General features: G+C 33.1%; 1 protein-coding gene across 1 annotated transcript; it reads left to right on the top strand.

The window, feature by feature from the left end:
* The first annotated feature begins 1241 nt into the window (after positions 1-1241).
* Positions 1242-20394, top strand: LOC123697219 (putative transcription factor SOX-14). The gene is made up of 4 exons (XM_045643652.1): positions 1242-1490; positions 15024-15157; positions 16347-16428; positions 16515-20394. Exons 2-4 carry the CDS (start codon positions 15033-15035, stop codon positions 17910-17912), a joined length of 1605 nt encoding a protein of 534 aa, XP_045499608.1. The 5' UTR covers positions 1242-1490; positions 15024-15032; the 3' UTR covers positions 17913-20394.
* Positions 20395-25665: the final 5271 nt, after the last annotated feature.

Here is a 25665-nt window from a genome sequence, read left to right as displayed (position 1 = left end):
AAATTGCTAAAATATGTTATCAAGTAGGCGTGTTTGTTATATAAATATTATTAACAATTATTAAAGCCTATCACAGAGCAGGTAAAACTGTTTTATTTATACCTATGCTTATTCACTTATCTTTTCTAAGTTCATGTTCAAATTGACTACTTAATTACAAAATACTGGTAAGAAAGTCTTTTGAATTGTAAAAAAAATAACTGGGAGCTCAATAAATAGGTTCCTATATAGGTAATCCTTTAACTATTAAAACACAAAGTGTTCATCTTGAATCCCGTAAGTAAAATAGCTTATCTTGTAACGTCCCAAACATATTTAATAACCAAGAACAAACATATTAGTAACATTCTAATTTCTATTAGGGGTAATATGTAAAATTTTGCTAAAAATAACGCAACAAAACAAAATTCCAAGCAAGTAGAAGTAGGTAGTAAATATCTACAAGTGGATGCAATTGCAAATTTATTAATAAAATAAAAATAGTCAAAGGAATGTAAATATGAATGATATGTAAACATAAGATAATTGATTGTTATTCTCTTATTAGCAAAGTAGGTTGCGACTGTGAGTAATGGACTTAGTATGGAAATATAAAATTATAATAGAAACATAATGGTCCATACTTGTATACGTAGTATATTATTATTAGTCTGTGGTCCATACAAGATGGATACAATCATAAATCAGTACTACTACCGCCACCTAGTTTAAGTGAAAAACAACGCTGTATTTACATTTAACTTTTCACGTGATTATTTCATATCTATCATGAGCTAAAATAAAAAACAAAGAGCTTGAAAGTAAGATATTGAAATTTGATGTATAGTTATACAGAAAGTTATAGTCATCTAAACAAATTATGTAAAACATTTTATTTGTTTACGTTGTCGACATTTTCCAAACAATAACAAGATGGCGTTCATGACGCCGTACACATTGCTTTGCCACGCTCAAATATAGCTAAACTCTTATTGGATACGTAGTTTTGTGAAATAGAAAATCATTTTGGATAATTTCCTCAGTGTTTTCAATTCATCAATATCAGGTAAGAGTTTTTATTTCAGGGTTTTCCCTTTACAATATTATAAGCAACAAAAAGTGACGTTTGTTGGGCACCCAATGTCTTCATTGGCAAGTGTTATCTATCCGTCTCATGCTTTGCGCTGCGATCAATATGTAACAAAAAGAGATAGCCTATTTGTCAGCTAGACTTGAAACAGAACAGTGCTTCGTATCAGCTGACAACCAAAGCAAAACAGTCGGTGCGCGACCATCTTGTCAAAACTGGAGTCAGTGACAATAATAAATATTATAAAATGTCCTAAATCGCTCGTTATGACTTAAATATTATATTGTATCTAATAAAGTCTAGTGCATAGTTCATTTTAGTGCTGTTTTTATTTAGTTTGCTATTCATTTTCCTTAATAATTCGGGTTTGTGCTGCGTCAAGTGACGTCATGTGTGTGATACACGTATCGCTGCCGAGTTCGTAAGTTTTTTTCCTTTAATACTGTATTAATTACATGAAACAAATATTTATTTCGAATAGTTTTCGATTGGCACTTGGCTAGTTTCATTCATGAATCATATGGAAATCGCTAATGTAATACATCTATTGTGGTTTATATGTTGGCAGATTGGAATGCCCTTGAAAATTATGCAGCAAAAATCATAGGTAGTCGTTTGTCCAATTGGCCGATAAGTTATAGAGCATCGCTTTCTATTTACATTAACGAACCGAAATCTCAATGTCGCTGAGTGCACATTTTATATTTTCTTTGCATGCCAACACAAAACAAATAGCGCGCTTAAAATGGAATGCTCTCGACGGTCGACTCATAGAAAGTACCTATAGTATGCAATGAACATTTGATAATATGTGCTAATAGTGTTTCGTAAAATGGCTGCCATATTTTTTTATTCATAACTGCAAAGTAGGTATATCATTATCTTAACACATAATCCAAATGGCATAGCAATGTTAATTGAATGCTACCTATCTACCTACCTACCTACCTACCTACATGCTTATTTTTCCTATTCGAACTTCTACGTCATACCGACTATGGACTAACTACCAATCTTCGGGTAGTGGGCGGAATAGCAAAAACAATAGATAAATACCTAGGTATTAGTTATGTCATAAATCATTTATCTTAACAATCGTAGGGTCACAATATTGTCGAGTTTCGAATCATAATTAGTGTGACCGTTTTTATTATTGATAAACAAGTACCAACGATGTTTACAGTCGATTAGATGCTATTTAATTTCATCGGCTATTTTTAAGCTGTAATGCAGTTGCGATAGCAAACAAGTTTTTACTTTTTAATCACGTGCAAGTTTACAGATGCCGTGAGTGGATGTACCTATTTTATATAAGATTCGCCTTTGTTTGGCGAAGGACACTTTTTTAATCCTTTGTTGTTTGCGTGTTTTCTCTCGATGTTACAATACCTATATTAGGTAGGTATGTGACAATGTAATTTGCAGTTCAAATTTAGTTTTTATTAGGACATAACGCTGTGACCTTGATAGGATTAGGTACTGATACCTAGCTATAAATGAGAAGCGTATAGCTTCGATAATAATCGATGAGCAGTATTGAGGTAGGACCGGAGTTGACGAGCGTAGATAGGTACCTACCTACCTACGTACAAACGAAAATATTATGCAATGTAGGATTTGTTAGTTAATGGTATTTCTTTATGAAATCTGAATGAACTAGGTATGAAGTTAACTAATGTACTTAGGTACCTACTTTGGTATATAAAAAATTTGAATCCCATAGCTAATATAAAAAAGAGAATTTTCTTCTTCTTCTTAAAGTGCAAAGGAGAAGTCCTTTGGGAGGTTGGCGATCATTAGGGCTATTTCAATTTTGGAAACCGCTGTTCTGAACAATGATTAAGTGCTCTTCCCAAACCATTGACGAAGATATCTGAGCCATGATATCCGTCTGCGGCCAGGTCTCCTTCTACCTGCCACTTTGCCCTGCATGATTAGTTGAAGGAGTTCATACCTACTTCTTGCTGTTACGCATCACATGACCGAAATATTCAAGTTTTCTCTTCTTCGTTGTTGTCAGTACCTCTGTTGTCTTGGAGAGAATTTTACTACCTAAAAAACAGAATTTTACTAGGTAGGTAGGTACCTAAAATTCTCTTTTAACTAAGTTATTGCATCATGAATCCATTTAACCTATCTATCGAGCTTGAAATATTCAGTCCATCGAACCTAATTCGTTTAAAAAGCGGGGTCGCGGCTCGTGGCAAATTGTTACACAAAAATTCTTCAAAATTTTTTTTTAACAAAAATCTAAACCGCCTTCATATCATCACAAGAAGAAAAATATAAATGGGGCCAACCTGGAGGCAAACTGAAATAAAAAAAAGAAGCATCAAAATTCACCCAGTCCAAAGTTCTAAGGTAACAAACCCAAAAAAATGTACATTCGAATTAAGAACCTCCTCCTTTTTTTGAAGTCGGTTGATAACATGAATAAAAAAAATGGAGGGAATGGTTCAAAGTAAAAGAAAATTTAATTAATTAATTCCTCCATGCCTAGTAGTCTGTTCGGACGTGTTGGTTTGATAAAATGCCCTATTTTATGTTGGAAACGCATACGATACAAAATTGTCTTTATGTGCTGAAGGAGTAGGTCCAAAATTTGTTTTTGCATAATTTGTGATGTGATAGTGTATAAATTGTTTGTCGTTATAACTAGGTAGGTATAGGTACGTTATTTTACAAAATTAGTTAATCACGAGACTAATGTGGCTCAAGCTAGACATAAAAATGTTAGTCTCGCCTCTTACCTAATTTGAACAGAAACACCGTAAGACAAATTAATAAAAAAAACTGAGAATGCTTTCTCTAACAAACGGTACCAAATACCTACCTACCTATTTTGTTCACGATGATGTTAACTTTATCTATATAAGTACTTACAAATTAAAACCCTACTTAAATAATAACAATCCTATAAATCTAAATTTGAATCAGAAGTTGCGATGAACTTTCTGATAAGTCGTCTTACTTCGTTCACAATTTAAAAAGTTCGCATTTTTTCGATTTGTATTCAAATGTACCTACGTTATTATCCCCAATTCAATCACAAATTACAATATACTTCGTAACATACCCAAAATAAAAATAAAAGAGCGTCAGTACTCAGTAGTAAAACTTCTTTGCCCAGATACCAAAACCGTCGCCTTATCCCATGACGTGACGGTATTGCCATGACGCGACCTTGAAATTTTACTCTTTACGCGCCTAGAGAACTTGTTTCACTTCAACAACATAAACGACAACAGAATCTCCCCGAACCAAATACCAATTTATCCTGTGCTTGTACACGCTAATTTTAATTGAAATTCAAATTAAGCCCACCCTAAAAACAGTAACACTACAATAATAGTTTTAACACAGATAAGACAAGTTGTAATTACTAATTTACAGAGCTTAAAGCTGTTTTAACACGATACCTTAAAGATGTTAAGCCTGATTAGGTGTATATTATTCTATTTAGTTTCTATTTCGTACAAGTTATCTCATTACGCTGTTAGTTTTCGTTTAGTGTAGAATTAGAATTTGTATATTATTAATTTCTTCATCTTAATAATGTTATATTAATGTGTTTGTGACTGGAGCTTTAAGAAGTATCACCACAGATTACTTAATAGTTTCTTCTCATAATGATTATGAAATAATATAAAATCTTTACAAGAATAAAAAATAACCCATGCCCGAACCAATAATAAAGGACGAAATGAAGGCATAGAACCAAGTCTGCAGTCCTGTCCTTTTGAAAGAAAGAAATAAAGAAAGAATAATTTATTTTACCAACGGCCAACAACAGATATAATAAAAGAAAATGAAATATTGATCTTGTTGTTATCAATTCGATTCCTGATAATATGTTCATGACGATCTCGAATATTCCACACAAACATGCATCAAAATTAATTATAACACGTTCAATGGGTCAGCCGCAAAGGCAAAGGACACAAAAGTAACTTTCGCTTATCTCCCACGCTAAATTCTTTTCAAGTATTTTCGTGGTATTACGCCAGTATTAAACATTTTGGAATCAGTTAAGAAGTCTTGAATTCCAAATATTTTGCAATAAGGAGGTAACCACCATTCAGTGTATCTACATATTAATTCAAAGAAAGGTGAAGAAGGAAGATAGCTATTGCAATCAAGTCGTCTAAAATCTTCCTGCTTTTCAATCGTACTAAAATAATGATCCAACAATATTTTCGATATTTTCAACAGACGACAATTTCACATTTTACAAAAGCACATAATAAGACGGCAAAACGCTCGTGCTCTTTACAAAGTTGGTATAGAGTGTCAAGGAAATTGGGTCACAGTACCTTCGCCTTGATATTGTCGCGTCTTGGATAATTATGTAAGATTATCAGGTGGGAAACGGCCGGTTGTATCATTGTTAGATAGATGAAATCTGGAAGATTCTCTTTCAACACAATATTCAAACTCAAACTGAAAACATTTATTTATTCAACTAGATTTAGTGGCCCTTTTGAACCATCAACATACAGAAAAATAATAATTTACCACTCAGACAAGAGTATCGATTAAATTGAACGGAATCTGAATAAGTTTACATATACCATTTCTTTACCTATATAATAGTATGTAGTTATGTCTTCGTTGATTGTAGACCTCTGGTAGTCTTCTCGATTCATGTGAAGTCAATCATAAAAACAAATCTTTGTGAATCAAATGTTATATTCTTCCCTATTTCTTTAACTTTAATACTGTATCTTTTAGACGTTGGACGTAATTGTAAAGTTCCTGAATCATATAAAGTCAAACATACCAACTTTTCGGATTCATTACTGAGAATTGAGACTATTATATTGCCATAAAGTCTAGTCGCGACGGGTCTCCCTTCTACATTTCTAGAATCAAAGTGTAATAATACAAAATCGTGCTTAACCTACTTCTAATAGAGTTTAATTTCAAATGAGTTCTGAAGTTATTATGACTGAGAGTTATGTTTTTGTTTCTGTTTTAATTAAACAATATACAAAAAAACGATGCTTATTGTAAATAAAATTCTCAATGTTACATTTGCTTTTTATCATCGATGCGTATACAGATGCTACTCCCTAGATAAGTCCTATTTGTAGTTTTGGATTAAAATATGTTATAGCTTTTTACCAAGTTATTAATAGAAATTTAGAGTGATCTCTAAATGTGTCATTCCTATTCCGTTTCATTATCAATACGTATTCTTCATGAGACAAGACTATGACGAATCATTACGTCTGCTGTTTCGCCTACATCAATTTTAAATGCATTAACATTGCAAGCATCATGATATGCTACGTTTATACATTCAATTTATGTAATGACTCCGGGGATTACCTTCAGGGATTTCTTCTGCATACCCTCTAAATAGAGTTCTGTTAAGAACAAATTTGTGCGAATAGTTTTAGAACTGAAAAATAGTTGCATATATTTACGCGTTTAGAGCTATTAAAAAGCACGATATTTCACCATTTCGAGTCTACATCATCATCACCAGCTCACATACGTACCCACTACTGGGACAAGAGCCTTATATTAATTTACATAGCCAAATATAATTTCTTCAACAGAAGTATAATCTAATTCGATAATACGTATTGCGACCTATAATCACACTATAATCCTATTTGTAAATGTTCAGTCTTAAGTACATTTTCATGTCATCCAATGTAAGTAAATATTCAAGGAAGATGTTTGTCTTTAGTGAACTAATGACCAGTAGTTTCTTTGTATACCTATTACAAGGAAAACAAATCATTCCTCCCGTGCTTAAAAGACGTATTTCACGGCATTCCTGTAACTTGAATAAATTTATAGGAAAACCATATAGGGTGAATTACAGGACATTTTATTTTTGGTCACGTACCAAGTTCTGAGTAAGTTGTTGAAGAGGTTCACTCGTCACGAGAGCATGATTTCGAAATTGTTTTGTGAATAATACGTTCCTCATGATTCCTGAAAAAAAAACAAAAGATACAATAAAATTTAATGTCTTGATTGTGAGATATTTTATGCCTGAAAACTATCGCCAATGTGGTGTTACTGTATAAAAGAGTAACAAACGCATATACGACGCAATGCTTTTACACCATAGATTGCAAAATTCTATATCCAAAAACGTGTGTAACTCAAAAGAAAAAGAATAAGAAACACTAAAAATTTCTATGCTATTATACAATATATTATATAATTATATAATTATATTTAATGTCTCGGCTTTCGTGTACCGCCTGACAGCATTAGCATGTCTATAGAAAATCGATAATAATAATTATTATGTAAACGAGCTTGTCATTACCGCGTACATGTTGTATTTAAAGTAATTAATGCGATATTAATTAATTTTAAATCGCATTACCTCAAATTGTGTTTTGGTAAAATGCTCGTGGCTGATGAGATCAAAGCTTTGTCGTGTTTGTGGAAAATTTTAATGAGTATGTGGAACTTTTTTAATGGGAAAGTATAGAAAATACTTAAATTACTTGGATGGATCCAAAAGCTTGTCTTTTGCTAATCATCTTTAAGAAATATACGAGCATATCTCAACCCGTCAAGCAATTTTGATTGAACCTTACCTCCAAGATGGACATAAGCTACATTTAAAAAAACTTGTAGTGGAGTGATTCAGTTCAGATATAGGTAGGTATGTAAAATTTGTTGCCTTGCAACGGACATTACGTAAACACGAAATTATTTTTAAACTCATAAATATATTATTAACCAATAAGCTCCCTAATAACTTGTTTTTCTTGGAACAACGCCGCGTATTTATGTAAATACATGGGTAATTAAAATAATCTTTTGGTAACAAAAATATGTTTGTGTTTATTCTCCTGAAATCAATCAGTGGAAAGTAGTTGATAATTTGTTTATTCAATTGTCTAAAAAACAAACTTATGGCTCCTTTAAACAGCTCATAAAATTATCTTATTGACTTCTAATTTCTGATGAAATAAAAAGTGAAAGAGCCGACTTTATTAAACTGATCGATGTCTTGTTACTATAAGTAGGTAACTCTAACTTCAGATTGATGCACGGATTGTACACAACTTTCTGTATGATCGTTATAGAAGTTAGGAAACTTCAGGGTTTTTTTTAATTCGTCATGTCTGCCATGAACGTTGTTTCAAGCTAAGCCTTTGAGGAAAACGTCCGACTCGAATATAAAGTAACAAAGAATGTGATGTAACTATATCGCTTTGAATCTTGAAGAATATAGTATGAATAGTATGAATATAGTAGGAATTTGGTAGCATGCACTTTCTCAAAGTTTCTTTATCCACATGACATCAATTATTTTGTCGGAACGCTTGAAAACACGTCAAAATGTCTAATTTTAGTAACACGCGATCTCTCACCCGCGCCCTAAAATTCGTATGTGTTTACAAGAATGTCCAAATAACCTGGTTTATTTTGGAAAGGAGAAAATTTTATGGGCCTCTTGAAAGTATATAAAATGTGTATAAGATAATAATCAGTACTTATTACTTTCGCTATGCAATGTTGGTCCTTCGAGTCAGCTCCTAATGTAATGTGATATGGCTTTATTATAGAGTAGGTAAAATATAAGTTATTGTGTTGTTGTTGTGTCCTTTGTTAGGCTTCAAAACGAATCCTGAACGAAACCTAACAAGCTGGCTAAAAACGGCTAGGTATTGAATAATAGTGATTCTTAATACTCGGCGTGAATTGAATTGAGACCGAACTCGGAGATCGACATGTTATTGTACGTGTTAGATTCGACTCCTATCAAAATGCGTCATATAAAAAATCTTCTCCTTATGTATAATCAAATGTATGTATGTATAACAGTTGACTAAATGCTTGTATAAGAATGTCTACTGCAGTACTGAGCTTTTACCGACGCTAGACGCTTATGTAATTATATATAGTATACAAAAAGAACAAATACATCGAATAACTATATGCAGATTGTAATGTCTCAGAGAAAAACTGAAATTATCACTTTATTCACGTGTACATGTTTAGGCTTTTCCGCAGACAAGCAGGCGCACACGAAGTGACCTTTGAATGGTTTATTAGACGGAAAATAAGGCAGTAATACGATTTTTTTAAGCTAAATAGATACAAAAACATTTACAGATATTTTTGTTGCATAACCTTGAACGGTTTTTATACATTATAAATGGATATTGATCAATTGATAGTTGGAATCGAGAAATATTGTTTGGAAGGTGAGGTCACGATATTTGTTAAGTGGTCAATGGTCATTAAATGTTAGGGAGGACGAAATAGAACTAACCACTTGAAGAAAAATAATATAGGTAACAGTTTTTTTGACCCGCATAATCTGAAAGTTTTGAAGTAAAAAAGGAAAAGATGTTGAATAAAAATAGTTTTGGAAAGAAATTTTTATCCTCGCGTACTAAATATTTAACTAGAAGTTACTGTAAACACAAAAACAATAAAAAAATAACATTATTAACTTATTTTTGAGTAAGCATTTCTGAAAGATAACCAATAGTTAATCACTTTTTCGAAGCAATGTTAAAAATTCGCTAAATTTAAATAAATGGTATTCAATGTGGAAATAGATAACGCAAATGCGTTAGGAATTTTTGTGATAAGGTGCTATATTTTACATTTAGCGAACTTTTTTAGAACTACAAATTAATAGGCGGTTTTATTACCTTTCAAGAAATCTGAAGATTGTTTTGACGCTGTGGTTTAAAAGACAAAACAAAGCATATGAGAATTTATTCACTAAAACCTCGGTGGCCAAAGCAATGGCCGCAGGACCCCAGGATCTCCTATAATATTCAACTCACAAGTGTGCGGACAATATGGTAATCTGTGTAAACCTTAAACCTTTACTCATAATAATAAACAAATTGAGTTAACATTTTTCATAGGACAAAAAACATGTACTTATGTGTATCTTTATTTTGAAATAATACTCGAACAAAAATATGGTTAGTCACGTCTCTAAATGATAACTAAACGATGTTAGACGTATTTATGTTCAATGCTAGTGACGGTTCTTCCCGTGAACGTTTTTACAGTTTTTGTTTGTATACTTATATCGTTTATTTTAAAGAGGTTGCAGTTTTGGAAAAGCATTGATTTATGATTAGGTACATTTTCATTTTTCATAGTGTAGCCGTGAATGTGTTGTTAAGCTATTGCATAGCTTCTATCGCGGGCCTTGAGTGCGGGGACCGAATCGAGAAATTCCGTAACGAAAAAACCTCACGCTCCCCAATCCGACGGGCTCGGAGGTTTGGCTTGAAGGCATGCTATCCAATAGCTTTACCGAGGCAGTTCCCGAGTGCCACACGTCTTTTTCTTAATTATTACCAGATTCCGCTTCCCATTTTCTGAAACATAGGGTTGCCACTCGATTACATAGAATAATATATTTTTTATAAGCATTTAAATATATTATAAGTTATAACAATGACACTTAGCGACATGAATGGGAACGATTTTCGTCTGAAACAAATGAATTGAAGTGACCTTCATCTTTTCGCACGTTACACACTTGACCTTGTGCGGTATTATGCATGATTACTGCCTTGCGTCGAAGCCTGTAACAATTTGCGCGAAATTGTTGTTACATTATAATATTTTGGTGAAACAAAAGATTGAAGGCTGTGGTAGATTTGTATTGTGATGGGAGGTAGGGTTGTCGAATAAGCAGAAACGGAAAAAAATTATCCTCGATTATATTTTTGCCATGATGTTAAATGATTTGTGCGATGTAAACATAGAGATAATATGTACTGATGTAAATTACTTATTGATTAAATTCTAAATGCACTAATTTCTGAAGGACCAAGGTTTTTACAATTACAAGCGTTACGAAGGGAAAAATATAACATTATTTAGGTACATAGGTATTTCAAGTAGACAGTCACTACGTATGTCAGTAGTCAGTTAGTTAATGTATCAATATCAATGATAAAATTTATAAAGGAGCCAATTAAATCAGATAATCATAATAATACTAGTGGTTCGCCCCGGCTTCGCCCGTGGTACCTTCATGTTTAAACTATCCTATCTCTGAACTGCACATGGTGTGCGAATTTTATTTTAATCGGTTAAGTGGTTTAGGAGTCCATTGAGGACAAACATTGTGACACGAGATTTATATATATTAAGATAAACTATCCTATGCGAGCCAACAAACACGTACTTACAATATTATTAGAAATACATAGTTACTATGACAACTTATACATTATATTATTATTTCGAAGCAATTTACAAACAATTATGGTAATTGTGCTATGAATTGCTATCACTCAGTTGAACCGTTTAGCCTGAATAAGTCAAGTGTCGTTTAAACTTTAAACGTGGTTTTATAATGAAGTAGGTACGTACTCTTTTTGTGTTCGGGAGCTGTATTACAAAACGTTTCGTTCAATATTTACATTTGGAAACATCGTCTGTGTTTTATTGTGTTGTTTAAATAAAGAAAATATTATAAATGTAAAGATCAATTGTTGAATAACAGAAACACAGAATGTATATTACCTTCATGACATACAAAATACTTGACCTTCTAAAGTTCTCAGTGTACTACTCGTTGAATATAATATGTACCTATATAGTAGAAATGCCAAGTTTCTACATCATACAAAAAAAAATATTTTTATTCACGTTAACAGATCACAATCATCGTTTCGTCCTAAAAAGACGAAAATTTCTACAGGCACATAACCTCGACCGTAAAATGAAGCGTGTCAAGGCCGTGCCGTTGCCCGCCGAAAGTGAAAACTCCTGCGCATCGGGACTGCAGGCCCTACTGCGTTGGCGATAGGGTTGCCGTATTCATGTTTATTTTCCTTTGAATTATCAGATATTAAAAAATAAATGTGCAATGTACGAAGTATGAGGGTTTCATTTTTTGAATCGTCGTCAAATTTTAAATAGACAAAATCTTTATGTAAGAAACTTCTTCAAATTCTTGTTAGGTTTATATACCTAGTAACTAGCTTTCCACCCGCGCAGAAGAAAGAAAAACCCGCATAGTTCCCGTTCCCGTGGGATTTCCGGGATAAAACCTATCCTATGTCCTTTCTCGGGTATCAAAATATCTCTATATCAAATTTCATGCAAATTAGTTCAGTAGTTAAGGCGTGATTGAGTAACAGACAGGCAGACAAAGTTACTTTCGCATTTATAATATTAGTATGGATCACAAGATATAAATTCACTTGATTTACCTACTTTACAATATATTTAAAGGAAGTAAAGTTTGAGGATTTCTATTGTTAAATAAAAAGCGAAAACCACTTCAACATTAACTATAGAAAACATATTATCTATTAGCTACTGATTATTATTTTTAAGTAAAGGCTAAATCAAAGAGGATGCTAGGATATGAATCAAATACACGAAAACAACCTATAGAAAAACTAGCTTACCGCCCGCGGCTTCGCCCGCTTTCTCTAAAACGATTTGAGATTATACTATTCTATCTCTCAAGTTGGATCGAACTGCACATGGTGTGCGAATTTTATTATAATCGGTTAAGTGGTTTAGGAGTCCATTGAGGACAAACATTGTGATACACGAGATTTATATATATATACTAGCTTACCGCCCGCGGCTTCGCCCGCTTTCTTTAAAACGATTTGATATTAAAACTATCCTATCTCTCAAGTTGGATCGAACTACACATGGTGTGCGAATTTTATTATAATCGGTTAAGTGGTTTAGGAGTCCATTGAGGACAAACATTGTGACACGAGATTTATATATATTAAGATTAAGATTTAAACCGCGACTGAAAAGGGCTTACATATAGCTAATAATACATCGGTAAACAACAAATACAATAAGTACACATACACAAACACTGGTATAAAGTTACTTATCGATCTCTAGATGCTCTGTCGCATTTCTTTTGAAAACAAACCGGATAAAAAGGTCATGGAAAGTGTGTCGCTGGCAGGTTTACATTCGGTGGAAATACATTGTTTGCATTCTTTAAACTGATGGAATAAGCAATGCTGGGTCTTGTGTTATGTAGATTTATTATGGCTGTAATGTATGGTACCTTCGAAATAGTTTGGTGATTTGATATGATTTAAAATATGTAATAAATTAATCAGGCGGTAAAAATAAACACGCATATTATTATGATATTTAATAAACCTAAACGCAGTGCAAATAGATAAAGTACTATAACTACTTAAAATATGAGTAACTTATATCTATTTCCTGATTTATAAGATGACACTGGATCACTGATGACACACAACAATTTCTCAAAGTGTTGCAATAAATAGCCTATATGCAATAATGAATGTAATATCTCTATAAGTTCTAACACTGATAGCACAAAACTTCTATTTGTAAATTACAAGTCCTGATAAATAAGTTAAAACAACAAAAGCGACAACATTTCCACTAAGAATAAGGAAACAAGTGATAACTGCGTTAAAAACAACCGACTTCAAACTTGCACTTGCAAAATTCACAAATGCCTACAGACAAAAATGCTCATAAAATAAAAACTACTGGGCCTATCCGAATAAAATTTTTATGGGACCAATTCGACACCATCCCACATCGAACAAAAAAAGAATCACGTAAATCGGTTCAGAAACCTCGGAGTAATCGGTGTACATACATAAAAAAAAAAACATACCGGCCGAATTGATAACCTCCTCCTTTTTTTGAAGTCGGTTAAAAATAGGAAGCGGTATCAATTGAGCTTGTAAAATAATCCAATAGGAATTTAACAAAGTCTGTTGTTTTAATGATAACAACCATGCTGAATGCTTAAGTTCACTCACTCTGGTGTGTGGTGCTCTATTTCACAAAGCCTGATTTTCATTGATGTCAGATTTAGATATGTGAAGATCGTTTTTCAAAAAGAAATTCTCTTTCATATTATTTATTTATGTATCGTCCTAACTTCGTTATGTGATAAACACCGATAAGCGGTCGACGACTTTGTAATGGAGTTATTTTTTTGTTATTCATATATTTTTAAGCTATACTATGGAACAGTTGTATGTGAGATATGAATAGATAAGGTCTGTCCTTGCTTCCCTTTTATATGTTCAAATATAGCAATCATAAAGTTTACCTTTTGCTTATTTACGGTTTATCTTTTTGCCAAAGCCAGTGAGAGGATTAGTTATATTTTATTTTTAGCATAATTAATTTAGTTTAGTTATTTTACACTAACTGTGCCCCGCGGTTCACCCGCATTGCTCTACTCCTGTTGGTCTTAGGGTGATGATATATAGCCTATAACCTTCCACGATAAATGCACTATCTAACACCTAAAGAATTTTTCAAATTGGACCAGTAGAAAATATATAATAGCTTGAGAAAATCATACGTAAATGATTTCAGTTAAATGTCGTATAAGTAGCCCGTATATTATATAAATTTCTTTGAATATAATATTATATAACTAACATAACACAATATGTTGCGTTTTCAACCCTTAAGCCTTTAAAATAATATAAGAAGAAACTGTCGAATTTGATACAGCTTTAAAATTTTATATTTAAATTCATGGCGATAATCTGCTTCCGCCTGATTCAGATGTTCGATATACAGTTTCAGAATAAACATTTCACAAAGTTTTTAAATCTTAAATTCACTACTTTGGTTTGCCTGTAATATATTCGTAACTAGTTCTGTTATAATGTTCAGAAAGTAGTTGAAATAATGGCATAAGAACTTAATCATAAGTCCCATGATACACGATGTACTTCTTGTACTGAAATGCATCACATATAAATATAAATTGCATTATTATAAAACAGAAAATGATTCACATTTCAATACATTATCAGATACATTCGGACCGAGATACCTGCAATGCAGTTTGATAAAGAATAGCTATTTTTATAGGGCAATGTCCCAACTTGTACGTTCTGGCTTTTGCCTTTATTTTTATCCGACTTCAAAAAAGAGGACGTTCTGATTTCAACCAATTTCATGCTTCATTCAGAACTCTTTTCTATTTCAGACAGTGATAATGCATGACCCGGATGGTGACGGGGAGCCGGCGCACCACGCGCGCCGCCCCATGAACGCCTTCTTGATATTCTGCAAACGACACCGTAGCGTGGTGCGCGACAAGTACCCGAATTTGGAGAACAGGTAAAGAACGGTTTGTAAAAGTAATAGATAGGAAACAGAAGAGAAGAAGTGTTTAGAATAGTCAAGATGTCTGAGTTTACCTAAAAGTATTTATTCTTAATTAAATATACAAATAAATTACACAAATTCTGGCCATATCAGTCAGAATATAAAACCAGTTTCGTAATATGCAATATATATGTTACCGGAAATGTATGAAATCAAGGAATTGTATACAATTCCTAGGAAATGTGTACAATTCCGATACCATTTAGGAAATGTATAAAATATTGTTTAAAAAACTATTTAATGCATGCATATCCTAGGAAATGTATAATCTTCCTAGGAATTGTATACAATTCCTATATCGTATTAGGAAATGTGTAAAGTAAATGATTCTGTAATAAAAGACGTTGTTATTTTTTTATTATAGCTCTTATTGATACAATCGGGTAACAGTCATACCGTAAAATTGTAATAATATTATGTTCTGAATATTATTATCTTACTAATTAACATTTTAAAAATCAACTATCTAACTTTTAACGTAAATATCACAAAATCAACTTATATTTATTCTTATAAAATCAAATTTTCATTTTGCAAGTAATCAGTCCCCTCGTCCCGCTGTCCTCGCGTATATTTGGCGCAGTCGGATTGTACAATCCGCCGTATTACATTAGGGCTAGCTGTTTTAATATGCCGAAAATTCGTCCTTTTCCAAAATTCTACAAAAAGACGGTTGCGAGCCGACGGAGCCCCACTTCGTGGGGCTCCTATTTCTGTGTAGTTTTAAAAAACACGAACCTAACCTAACCCACGGCCCACCCCCTTATCCAAACCAAAAATTTCTGATTACGAATTATCGGCATAGTTACTACAAAATGCCGACCTTTTGTAAACGGCCAGATTATATACAACTTGCCTACGACATATCAATATCTTAAATGTTTTACATTTCCGATAGCTATTTAGGAAATGTATAGATTTCCTAGGAAATGTGTATAAAATAATTTATTTCACACATTTCCGTACGATTTTAGGAATTGTATACAATGACGGATTACATACATTTCTGGTAACATATATATAAATTCTATGTTTACAAAATTATTCACTCAATTTGTGTGTTTGAGTGTCGTTTATTTCGGTTAGATTCTTGTTGTTCTTGAGAAATAAAAATATTAAAGCTTACTGCACATTTTTACAGATCAATAACCAAAATTCTAGGCGAGTGGTGGGCAAACTTGGACAAGGAGGAGAAAGCTTGCTACACAGGTCTTGCTAAACAGGTACACATTAACATTGTTCAATACAGTCTCTATATTGAAAACAAGTTTCTATATTAATTAATTATATCTTTTGTCTCTTTTTATAGTACAAAGACGCGTTCTTTAGCGCGAATCCCGATTTCAAATGGTACAAGTTGCCCGCCCCGCCACTGCGCACGCTCTCATCTCGGCCGCGGGACTCCACCGACAAGCACGAGGCCCCCAACAATGACTATCACGACCACGAGTACGAGAAGACAAACAATAATTCTACGAAAATAGACTTCAATAAGAAAACCAACCATAACACTCACGAAAGTGAACCGAAACCCCTCTCGATGTTCACGCCCGGCAAACTCGCCGACGAAGCTCAAATGGGAGGATTGAGCAGCCTCCTCACGCCTAAGACTGAAAATACAACTCCAAACCCCTACTACTCACCCCCTTCCTTTAAGTTCAACTCGATCTCAAATTCGACGGAATACAGATCTCATAATGTAATAGAAAAACCCAAAATTCAGGGAGAAGATAGTATACGTGAACTCCAGAACGCTTTAACGGAAACCACTAAGATGTTCGAGGACGAGTTCGAAGCGGGGAAAGAGCATACGTTCAATTACAACCACACCGAACCTCCAAACGACCAGATCACTAACCAAGATGTCATAGACCAAATAGTCGATAAGCGTTTTTCAAAAGACGACGATAGCAGGAATTGGTCGGACGATGAGAAGAATTCTAAATCGGGACGAACGTGCAAGGGCAAGCGTTACCAAGAGTTCATGGCGGTTGGAGGGCTTCTCGTGAACAAGCGGCCGAGGAGGGACTATCCCGATAGAATGGAAGAAGGCTACAACGCTACCTGTAGTTGGGATCAAGGCTACATACAAGAAGAAATAGTCACTGACACTTCGAAATCGAACACTACAATCGATACGTCGACTGAAAGCGAAAAAGCTGATACAGTCGAAGCGTCCGAACCAGACAATAATCTAAACAAAACATTCAAAGCTGCCGATTTCGACTTGGACGCGAAAATCAAAGCGCTGCCGTCGCTCAGCCTCGAGAAGTTCCAGCAGAAGAAACGTGAGAATAAACGTAAGAAGAAAACGATCAATTTGAAACCTAAAGCGCTGGAATCGTCGCAGATAATCAACTCCGTGCCTCGGCCTCTGATGGACGAGCGGCGGGAGATGGCTGAACATTGGCGCGAACAAGTCATCGGCAGTCAGAAACGCAAGCCAAGGAAAATAAGCATCACAAGACTCGAAATCAACAGTTTAGTGTCCAACGATATGAACGGGGGCAACAAGATTAGCCCTGAAATAAAGATAGCAACAGAAGCACCGAATACAGTGGTGCAGAACATGGATATGTGCAATCGTTCCCCGCACAGCGTGGACCTGTTCGCGCTGGCCACGCTCGCGGAGGTCGCAGCGAACACTTCTAAAATAGAAGAGACCACTAAAGTCGCCAAAGTGTGCGAGGACCCTTCCACGGTATAAAATACCGGCCTAGCCTTAAAAAGATATTCCAAAAATTATTTACTTTATAATCAGAAAATATTTATATATAAATCTACTTTTACATTGTACGCATAAAGAGTAATTGTACACTTTTAATGGTAGTTTTTATAAACTAGATATATAGACTTTATTTATACTAAATAGAAGAACTATATGTATACTTAGAGGTAGGCTGCGATATCCTGCTTTTTAGGAAGAGATAAGGGTGATAGTTAGTTGTCACTGAAATAAAACAAGGCATAATGTATTTTTATGTGTATAAAAAAATAAAATTTAAAAAAAAAATACGGTATACAGCATGTTTTCGATCGCCAATTACTGAAAAGAGCTTGCTGTATTCCGGCCATTCATCACAATATTTTTTTTAAATGCCAAAAAATAAGTCATCATAAATATAAAGTAAACCTCAGTATGTATAAAGTTAGAATATCCAGATCGCCTTAATGTTTTAGACGATAATGAATCTAAGACACATGCATAGACTGCATTGCATTTTTAAGATGATTTTATTGAAAAATGCAAAAGTGCAATTTTAATGTACACTATTTTTATATATATTGGTAATGTTTACCCCTTAAGTTTTATTATTTTTGTGGTTAACAATTACACGAAAATTTTAATGTATTTCTTGATCCTGTAATTTTTCACATATGGTAACACATCGAGATTGTTGATTTATCCAAATATCAAGTATAGGTGATATTACCAGGAATAAAAACAATCACATTTACGAGTGAAACTCGTTACGTATAACTTGTGATAATTTTTATTTAGTTTTAGTTTGAAAAAAAACAAGTGTTTTTTCGTTTTATTTATCTGTTTTTCAAACACTCGTTGATGTATCAAGGTATATTTTTAATCTAAAAAAATTACTTTAACTAAGTAATGTCCCAATTAGGTACCTGAATTATATCGAAAATTTATATAGAATTTGCGCCTTTTTCCAACATCGTTATCATCAAATTTTAAATTGTCTTTTATATTTATACCACAAACGTCATATAATTTTTAATGATTTGCGGAACAGTGTTTCTCAAATTTTTGTTGTTTTTATTTTATAATGGATTTAACGGCTTCTGTGCTATTTTGATTAACAGAAGTTGAGATGGTGCGTAGCTTTCGTTTGCAGGTCTAGTCTAGTATAGTATTTTAAAGGATAAATAACGAGTACTAAATTCTAAAGTGCACTTATATTATTTAAAGATACAAACGATGACACAAGCCATAATGTGACATGCTCATCCAAAGACCAAATGTATGTAGTATATAGAAGCTAGGTAGTAGTTTTTATTATTGTATATTATGTTGAAATAAAGTATTTACTATATATATATCCATCTATTTTACATATAAAGTAGTGATAGCGTATCGGCATTCCAAAATGTCTAAAATTGTCTCTGCAAGTAAAAAGTTTTGTTTGTTTTTCAACTACATAATATATTTGATCATGTTGATTTAATGTTGTCATAATTATGTTAATATATTTATGCATTGTTGTAATTTAGCGAGCTTTCGATGGTTCCTTGATGAGATTTTATAAGCGCATGGGGGCTTAGTGAATTTTGAAATCGTATACCCGTATTCTGTACACAGTAATAAATTTTTGTTTGCCTTGGAAAGTCAGAGCCTTATATTGAATGGATATTGGATAGGTACTAGTGTTAAGATACCAATGGGGCCATGCCGAGGAAGGAATGAGGCATAGTATTGTATATTATCATTTACATCCTTTACATTTTATACATTTTCTATAATATGGTGAGCTTATATATTTTTAAAGTGTTATAGAAAATATGGTGCTGTCAGATCTGCGTTATGTTGATAAGAGTTTTAATAACAAATATTTATAGTAATAGTTGTCGATGATGCGCTGATTACACTTACTGATTGGTTTTTAATTATTTTCTATTTATTTTAACCGCATTTTATCGGCTTCCGATTTTATAATTATTATGTCTTGCAAACAAAATAATTGATTTTAGCGCACTATCTATTAAGCGTGTTATAATTTTATTTATCGCAACAGATTTTAATGATATATCTAATGATGCATCATCGTCAACCATTGTTATATCACCTTTTCTTAAAAAGAATTCCTATCCGAAAGGAATTGGTGATCGTTATTGTTAGTCAAGTAAAGATTTTATCTTATTTTTAAGATCGCAAATTATTTTGTGCTGTGAGTCTATAAATTTTAGTTATGTTGTTAAAGCAGGAATATAGTTCAGCACAAATTTGCGTATTACTCATTTATCTATGTATATTGTATAATATAAAAGGAATATAAGGTGGGGGAAAGTTGCTGTGGTTTGAGAAACACTGGTCTTTGTTTAGGGCATAATAAGTCAGCACCCAAAGTGTTAAGTTGGCTCCCAAAGTATTTTGTTGAATGTTTTGTTACAAGCATGTGCGGTTAATTAAATACTTTTATTGTAGTAATAAAGTTTATTCATATTAACAATATTTTCTTTTATTTTCCTTTTGTCCCATACAAAACCGAAATAAACAACAACAATTATGTTGGTAGTCACATTTAATTAAATTTAGCAGTGATATTATTAGATACTAACTGTGCCTCGCGGTTTCTCCCGCATTGCTCCGCTCCCGTTGGTCTTAGCTTAATGATATTATAGAGCCATTTATCGAAGAAGGCTACTATAGCCTTCTTCGATAAATGGGCTATATTCTAACACCGAAAGAATTTGTCAAACCGGACCAGTAATTCCCGAGATTTTCAACAAACAAACAATCTCTTCAGCTTTATAATACCTATTAGTATAGAATCAGTGGCGTAGCTATCATATGGCCAGGTGGTGCAGTGCACCAGGGCCCCGGAGCTCAGGGGGCCCTCAAACCTCAGCTTTCAAAAAAAATTTTTTTCTAATAAAAAAAAAACAATTCATACGGATGATGATTGGTATTTGTGTATTTGAATAGTTACGGAAGGATTGTCGATAGCTTTATCGATAGGTCGACCGATGATTATGGTTGGATGGATATATCTATAGATGGATATATATGGATAATAATTATTTGGCGTGCTCGAATGTGACCTTACGGAAGTGTATACAGCGATGCTACTGTTTCATAAATAAATTAAATAAATAAAAATAAATAATATAAGATCCGTCATTAAAAACTTTGTTACATTACAACAGTGTATATCATCCGCACAAAAGCGCATTGATGTTATTATACTTACTGAGGTTAACATTACGGATAATATTAGTAGCTTATATCACTTAAACGGCTATCAAATGTATACGTCTCTAAGAAAATGTAAAAGGGGTGGGGGTATTATTGTATATGTAAGTAATAAACATACATGTTACGTACACAATGTAAACACAAATTATTTCGAAAACATATTATTCACAATAACCACTCACACAAACTATAATACAAACATTTGTGCAATATATCGTCCCCCTAACACTAATAAACACTTATTTATCGATGAACTTAACAGACTAATAATGAATAAGTGCCCTATAAAAACTGATCTTCATATACTGGGTGATATTAACATAGATCTGCAATCAGACACTCCTATAAAACATAAATATAATAATACAATGCATGGTCTAGGCCTTTTGTGTGGGATCACAGCTTACACTAGAATCGAAACATATAATAATAAAATAAGTAAATCATGCATAGATCACATCTACACTCGATCACACGCAAAAGATCTATTCACAGCAGCGATCGGTACGACACTAGCGGATCACCGGGCCGTAATGCTCGCTTGCGTCGGGGATTGTACACAGGATGATACAAAATATAAAACTATGATAGATAATAAAAAATTAAATACATTACTAGAACAAATAGATTGGACATGTACGGACAATATGACATGTCCAATTAATATATATAACTATATACACGATCAATTTAAAAACAGCTATGAAAAATGTGAATTTACTATTAAAATTAAGACTAATAATAAAGAACGAAATAACAACGAGTGGATTAATAAGAAGGTTATACAAGCTTGTGAAACTAGAGACAAACTATTTATACAGTGGACTAAAAACACAAATAATTATATTATTAAACAAAAATATAATAAATATAGAAATTATGTAAATTCATTAATTAATAAAACAAAAAATAAATACACAAAATATAATATCATTTCAAACAAAAATAATTCAAAAAAGCTGTGGGAGATACTTAACAAACTCACTGGTAGAATAAAATCTTCTATTGATTCAATACTGCGTAATGCATTTATTAAGAAAGGAACAACAAGTAACGATATTGCAAATAATTTTGCCTCAACTTTTCACAACAGTGTCAAACAAATAATCCCGAAATGTGTAGAACCATTGCTTGATAAAAAATGCTATGAACACTCGGCAAATGTAAGCATGCGATTTAAGCGAGCCGACGCCAATTCAGTGGCCAAAATAATTAGAGCATTAAATAGCAACAAAGCTCCTGGGTTGGATAGAATAAGAGCAATTGACGTCAAATTACTTTGTGAGAAAATAAAAAATACCTTGGCAAATTTAATAAACACCAGCATCATAAGTGGTAAATATCCGACAGAACTTAAAAAAGGCATTGTTCGTCCAATTCATAAAAATGGTAACAGAAACGATTATGACAAATATAGACCAATAACCATATTACCTACTATTGACAAAATAATAGAAAAGTATATTAGTAGCCAAATTTACAGTTTTTATGAACGCAACAACATATTAACAAAAAATCAATACGGATTTCAACCGCATAAAAATACAACACAGCTGCTTTCCACCTTTACAGATAGTCTTTATAAACACCTTGACAGTAAAAAGCATGTCCTAATCGTATTTATTGACTATAGTAAGGCGTTTGACACCTTAAGGCACAGCACACTGATAAAAAATCTAAATGATAGCGGTATTAGAGGAAGTCTCTTGACATGGTGTGAGAATTATCTCCAAGATAGATCATATCAAGTTCGAGTCCTCAATGCTGACAGCTACCCAGTACACGTTACGGAAGGCACGGCACAGGGCTCGGTCCTCGGACCGCTGCACTATCTAACATATGTAAACAGCCTCTCCAATGCACTAAAACAGTGCGAGATCTATCAGTTTGCTGATGATACGTGCCTAGTTTCAACTGGTAATAGTGTAGATGAGGCTCTAACAAAACTTCAAAGTGATTTTGATACTCTCATTAGGTGGTCCCACGACGCAGGATTAGTACTCAATGCTTGCAAAACAAAATTAATGTACGTTAGTTCAAGTCATAACCGCAGTGCAATTTCACCAAAATTAATAGCTCATAATCATAGTTGCCTACATTCCAAAAAATGTGACGCCATACATGTTTGCTCATGTGACGCTATAGGTCTCGTTAGCAACCACACATATCTTGGCTTAATCATTGACGATCGATTAAATTGGAAAGCTCACATAAACCACGTTTGTGATAAGCTAAGAGCCATATTAGCTAAATTCTCTCTAATCAAATACAAAGTGCCATACAAAACGCTACTGTTACTTTATAAAGCTCTGGTGGAGTCTATAATACTATACGGACTATCAAGCTATGGGAGAACATACAAAACACATCTCGACAGTATTTTTTCACTACAGCTACGTATCCTAAAAGTAATTGTGCCAAGTAATCTAAAAACAACTTACAATGACGACTATAGTAAATTATTCTCTTTTCTAAAAATATTACCTATTCACGAACAAGTTGAATTAGTGTTATTAAAAGAACACTTTTTTACAGATAATATCATCAAAATAAAACACTCTTACTATTCAGCTCGTAGGGCGGACCTCTCAGTTCTACAGTTACCAAGCTATAATAACCTTTATGGAAAGAGAACATTGAACTACGTAATTCCTAACTTAATAAATAGACTACCTAAAACACTCAAAGATACACTAACAAATAAAAATATTAAAATAAAACTAAAAAACTACTATGAACAATTAATTATTGATAAATATTCATAATTACGAACATGTTTAAAAATCATGTATAATATAGACTAACGCCATAATGTGTGTGTGTATATGTGTATATATACATAAAATACACACATACATTATCTACTGACGTATTATAATTGTGTAGAAAATTTCATTCAATTTATAAACTAATTAACTGTAAACGAAAATCAACACCCTGTGGGTGCGGAGTGCAGACCGCAGTTGCGATAAGACGGTAACTAGATCATTCTTTTTTGTTTCTACCCACGAGTGTTGTTTCCTGCGATCATTGGATAAAGGATGTACTTGGATGTTGCGAAATATTTTTGTTGGTTCTGTAAATGAATGTATGTAATAATGTTGTATTATTGTTTGTCAATATTATCGTATCTTTATTTTGTATGTCGACGGCGCTGGCGCGCGGTAAATCTCTAAAGAGATTATGTTTGCGCCAGTTTAATTTAAGTTATAATGAATTGTATTATTGTATTGTATAAATAAATAAATAAATAAATAAAAATAAATAAATAAATACAATTCCTGGTACTTCCGCGGCAACAGAAAGATCTTTCAGTAAACTGAAGATTATTAAAAATTATTATTTAAGAAACAGCATTCGACAAGATCGCCTCCGACATTTATCGTTAATTGCAATAGAAAATGAGGCGGCATCAAACTTGGATTTGAGTGAAATTATAGACGAATTCGCAAAAATTGAAATTATAGGGGAATTCTGTTAAAAATCGTTTTTTTCATTAATTAATCTCATCTGTACAATAAATATTCTATATTGTCATGTGCGTCGTTGTTTATTTATTCCCTTTTTCTTCTATTAAACACATGGAGATTCTAATAGAGATGACGTATGGATTTAGCCTACTAGGGATAATATTCTATATTGTCATGTGCGTCGTTGTTTATTTATTCCCTTTTTCTTCTATTAGACACATGGAGATTCTAATAGAGACGACGTATGGATTTAGCCTAGTTACTAGGGATAAGTTCACTTACCTACTGTTTTCTATTCTTATTCTTATCAATAATTTTGAAGGCAAATATAAGTTCAAACTACGTGGAAAGAGGGGAGGAGGGCCTGATTCTTTCCCTATGCACCAGGGCCCTAGTCCCCTTAGCTACCGCCACTGGTATAGATACGAGTACCTATAACAGATTTATGCTGTTGATTTTATACGCGAAAACAATGCTGAAAAGCATGTTTTTATCATCTTGAGTGAACAGTTATTAGTAAAGATTTAGTATGGCAATAGGCAACCTTGTAGTAATAAATTTTAGTTTCGTTGCTACTTGCAAGCCCCTTGGGAAAATCGCAATATCATAGGTATAGAAATTTTGTGCTTTTAATGAAAATATGAAAATACATTAAATCCAAAATGGAAATAGGTCATAACTAGGTACCTTCAAGCAAAGCCTACAAGATTAACGATTTTTACTAATTTTTATTTTTTATGCTGCGATATGGGAGCGCTTGGCCACGATCTCGTCTGATTAATTTATTTAACTAATTAGTTTATTTTTGTAACGAATCACTCAAGAGGAAGGTTTTAGCATATAATTTATCAGGTTAGGAAAGCTTGTTTTAGATAATTTATTTAAATTGTGTCTTACCAAGTTTCCATGACGTAAGTAGTTGTTTCCATGTATGTACTCTTTGCATGTATGTGTACCTATCTGTCTTCTAAGTACCTAGTAAAATTCCATTCATACGAAGCACGAAGTCTCCACTCTCAATCATCCATCCATCCATCCATAAGTAAATTTGTAAT

This window comes from Colias croceus, chromosome 14, assembly GCF_905220415.1.
Source record: "Colias croceus chromosome 14, ilColCroc2.1".
In the NCBI taxonomy this organism is placed as follows: domain Eukaryota; kingdom Metazoa; phylum Arthropoda; class Insecta; order Lepidoptera; family Pieridae; genus Colias; species Colias croceus.
The sequence above is the reverse complement of the archived record's forward strand: the minus strand, read 5'-3'. Positions and strand labels throughout refer to the sequence as shown.

Coding starts and splice junctions, on each gene's coding strand:
- LOC123697219 (XM_045643652.1), top strand. CDS start 15,033: ATGCATGACCCGGATGGTGACGGGGAGCCGGCGCACCACGCGCGCCGC. Junction 15,158..16,346: donor TACCCGAATTTGGAGAACAG/GTAAAGAACGGT, acceptor ACATTTTTACAG/ATCAATAACCAAAATTCTAG. Junction 16,429..16,514: donor ACACAGGTCTTGCTAAACAG/GTACACATTAAC, acceptor CTCTTTTTATAG/TACAAAGACGCGTTCTTTAG.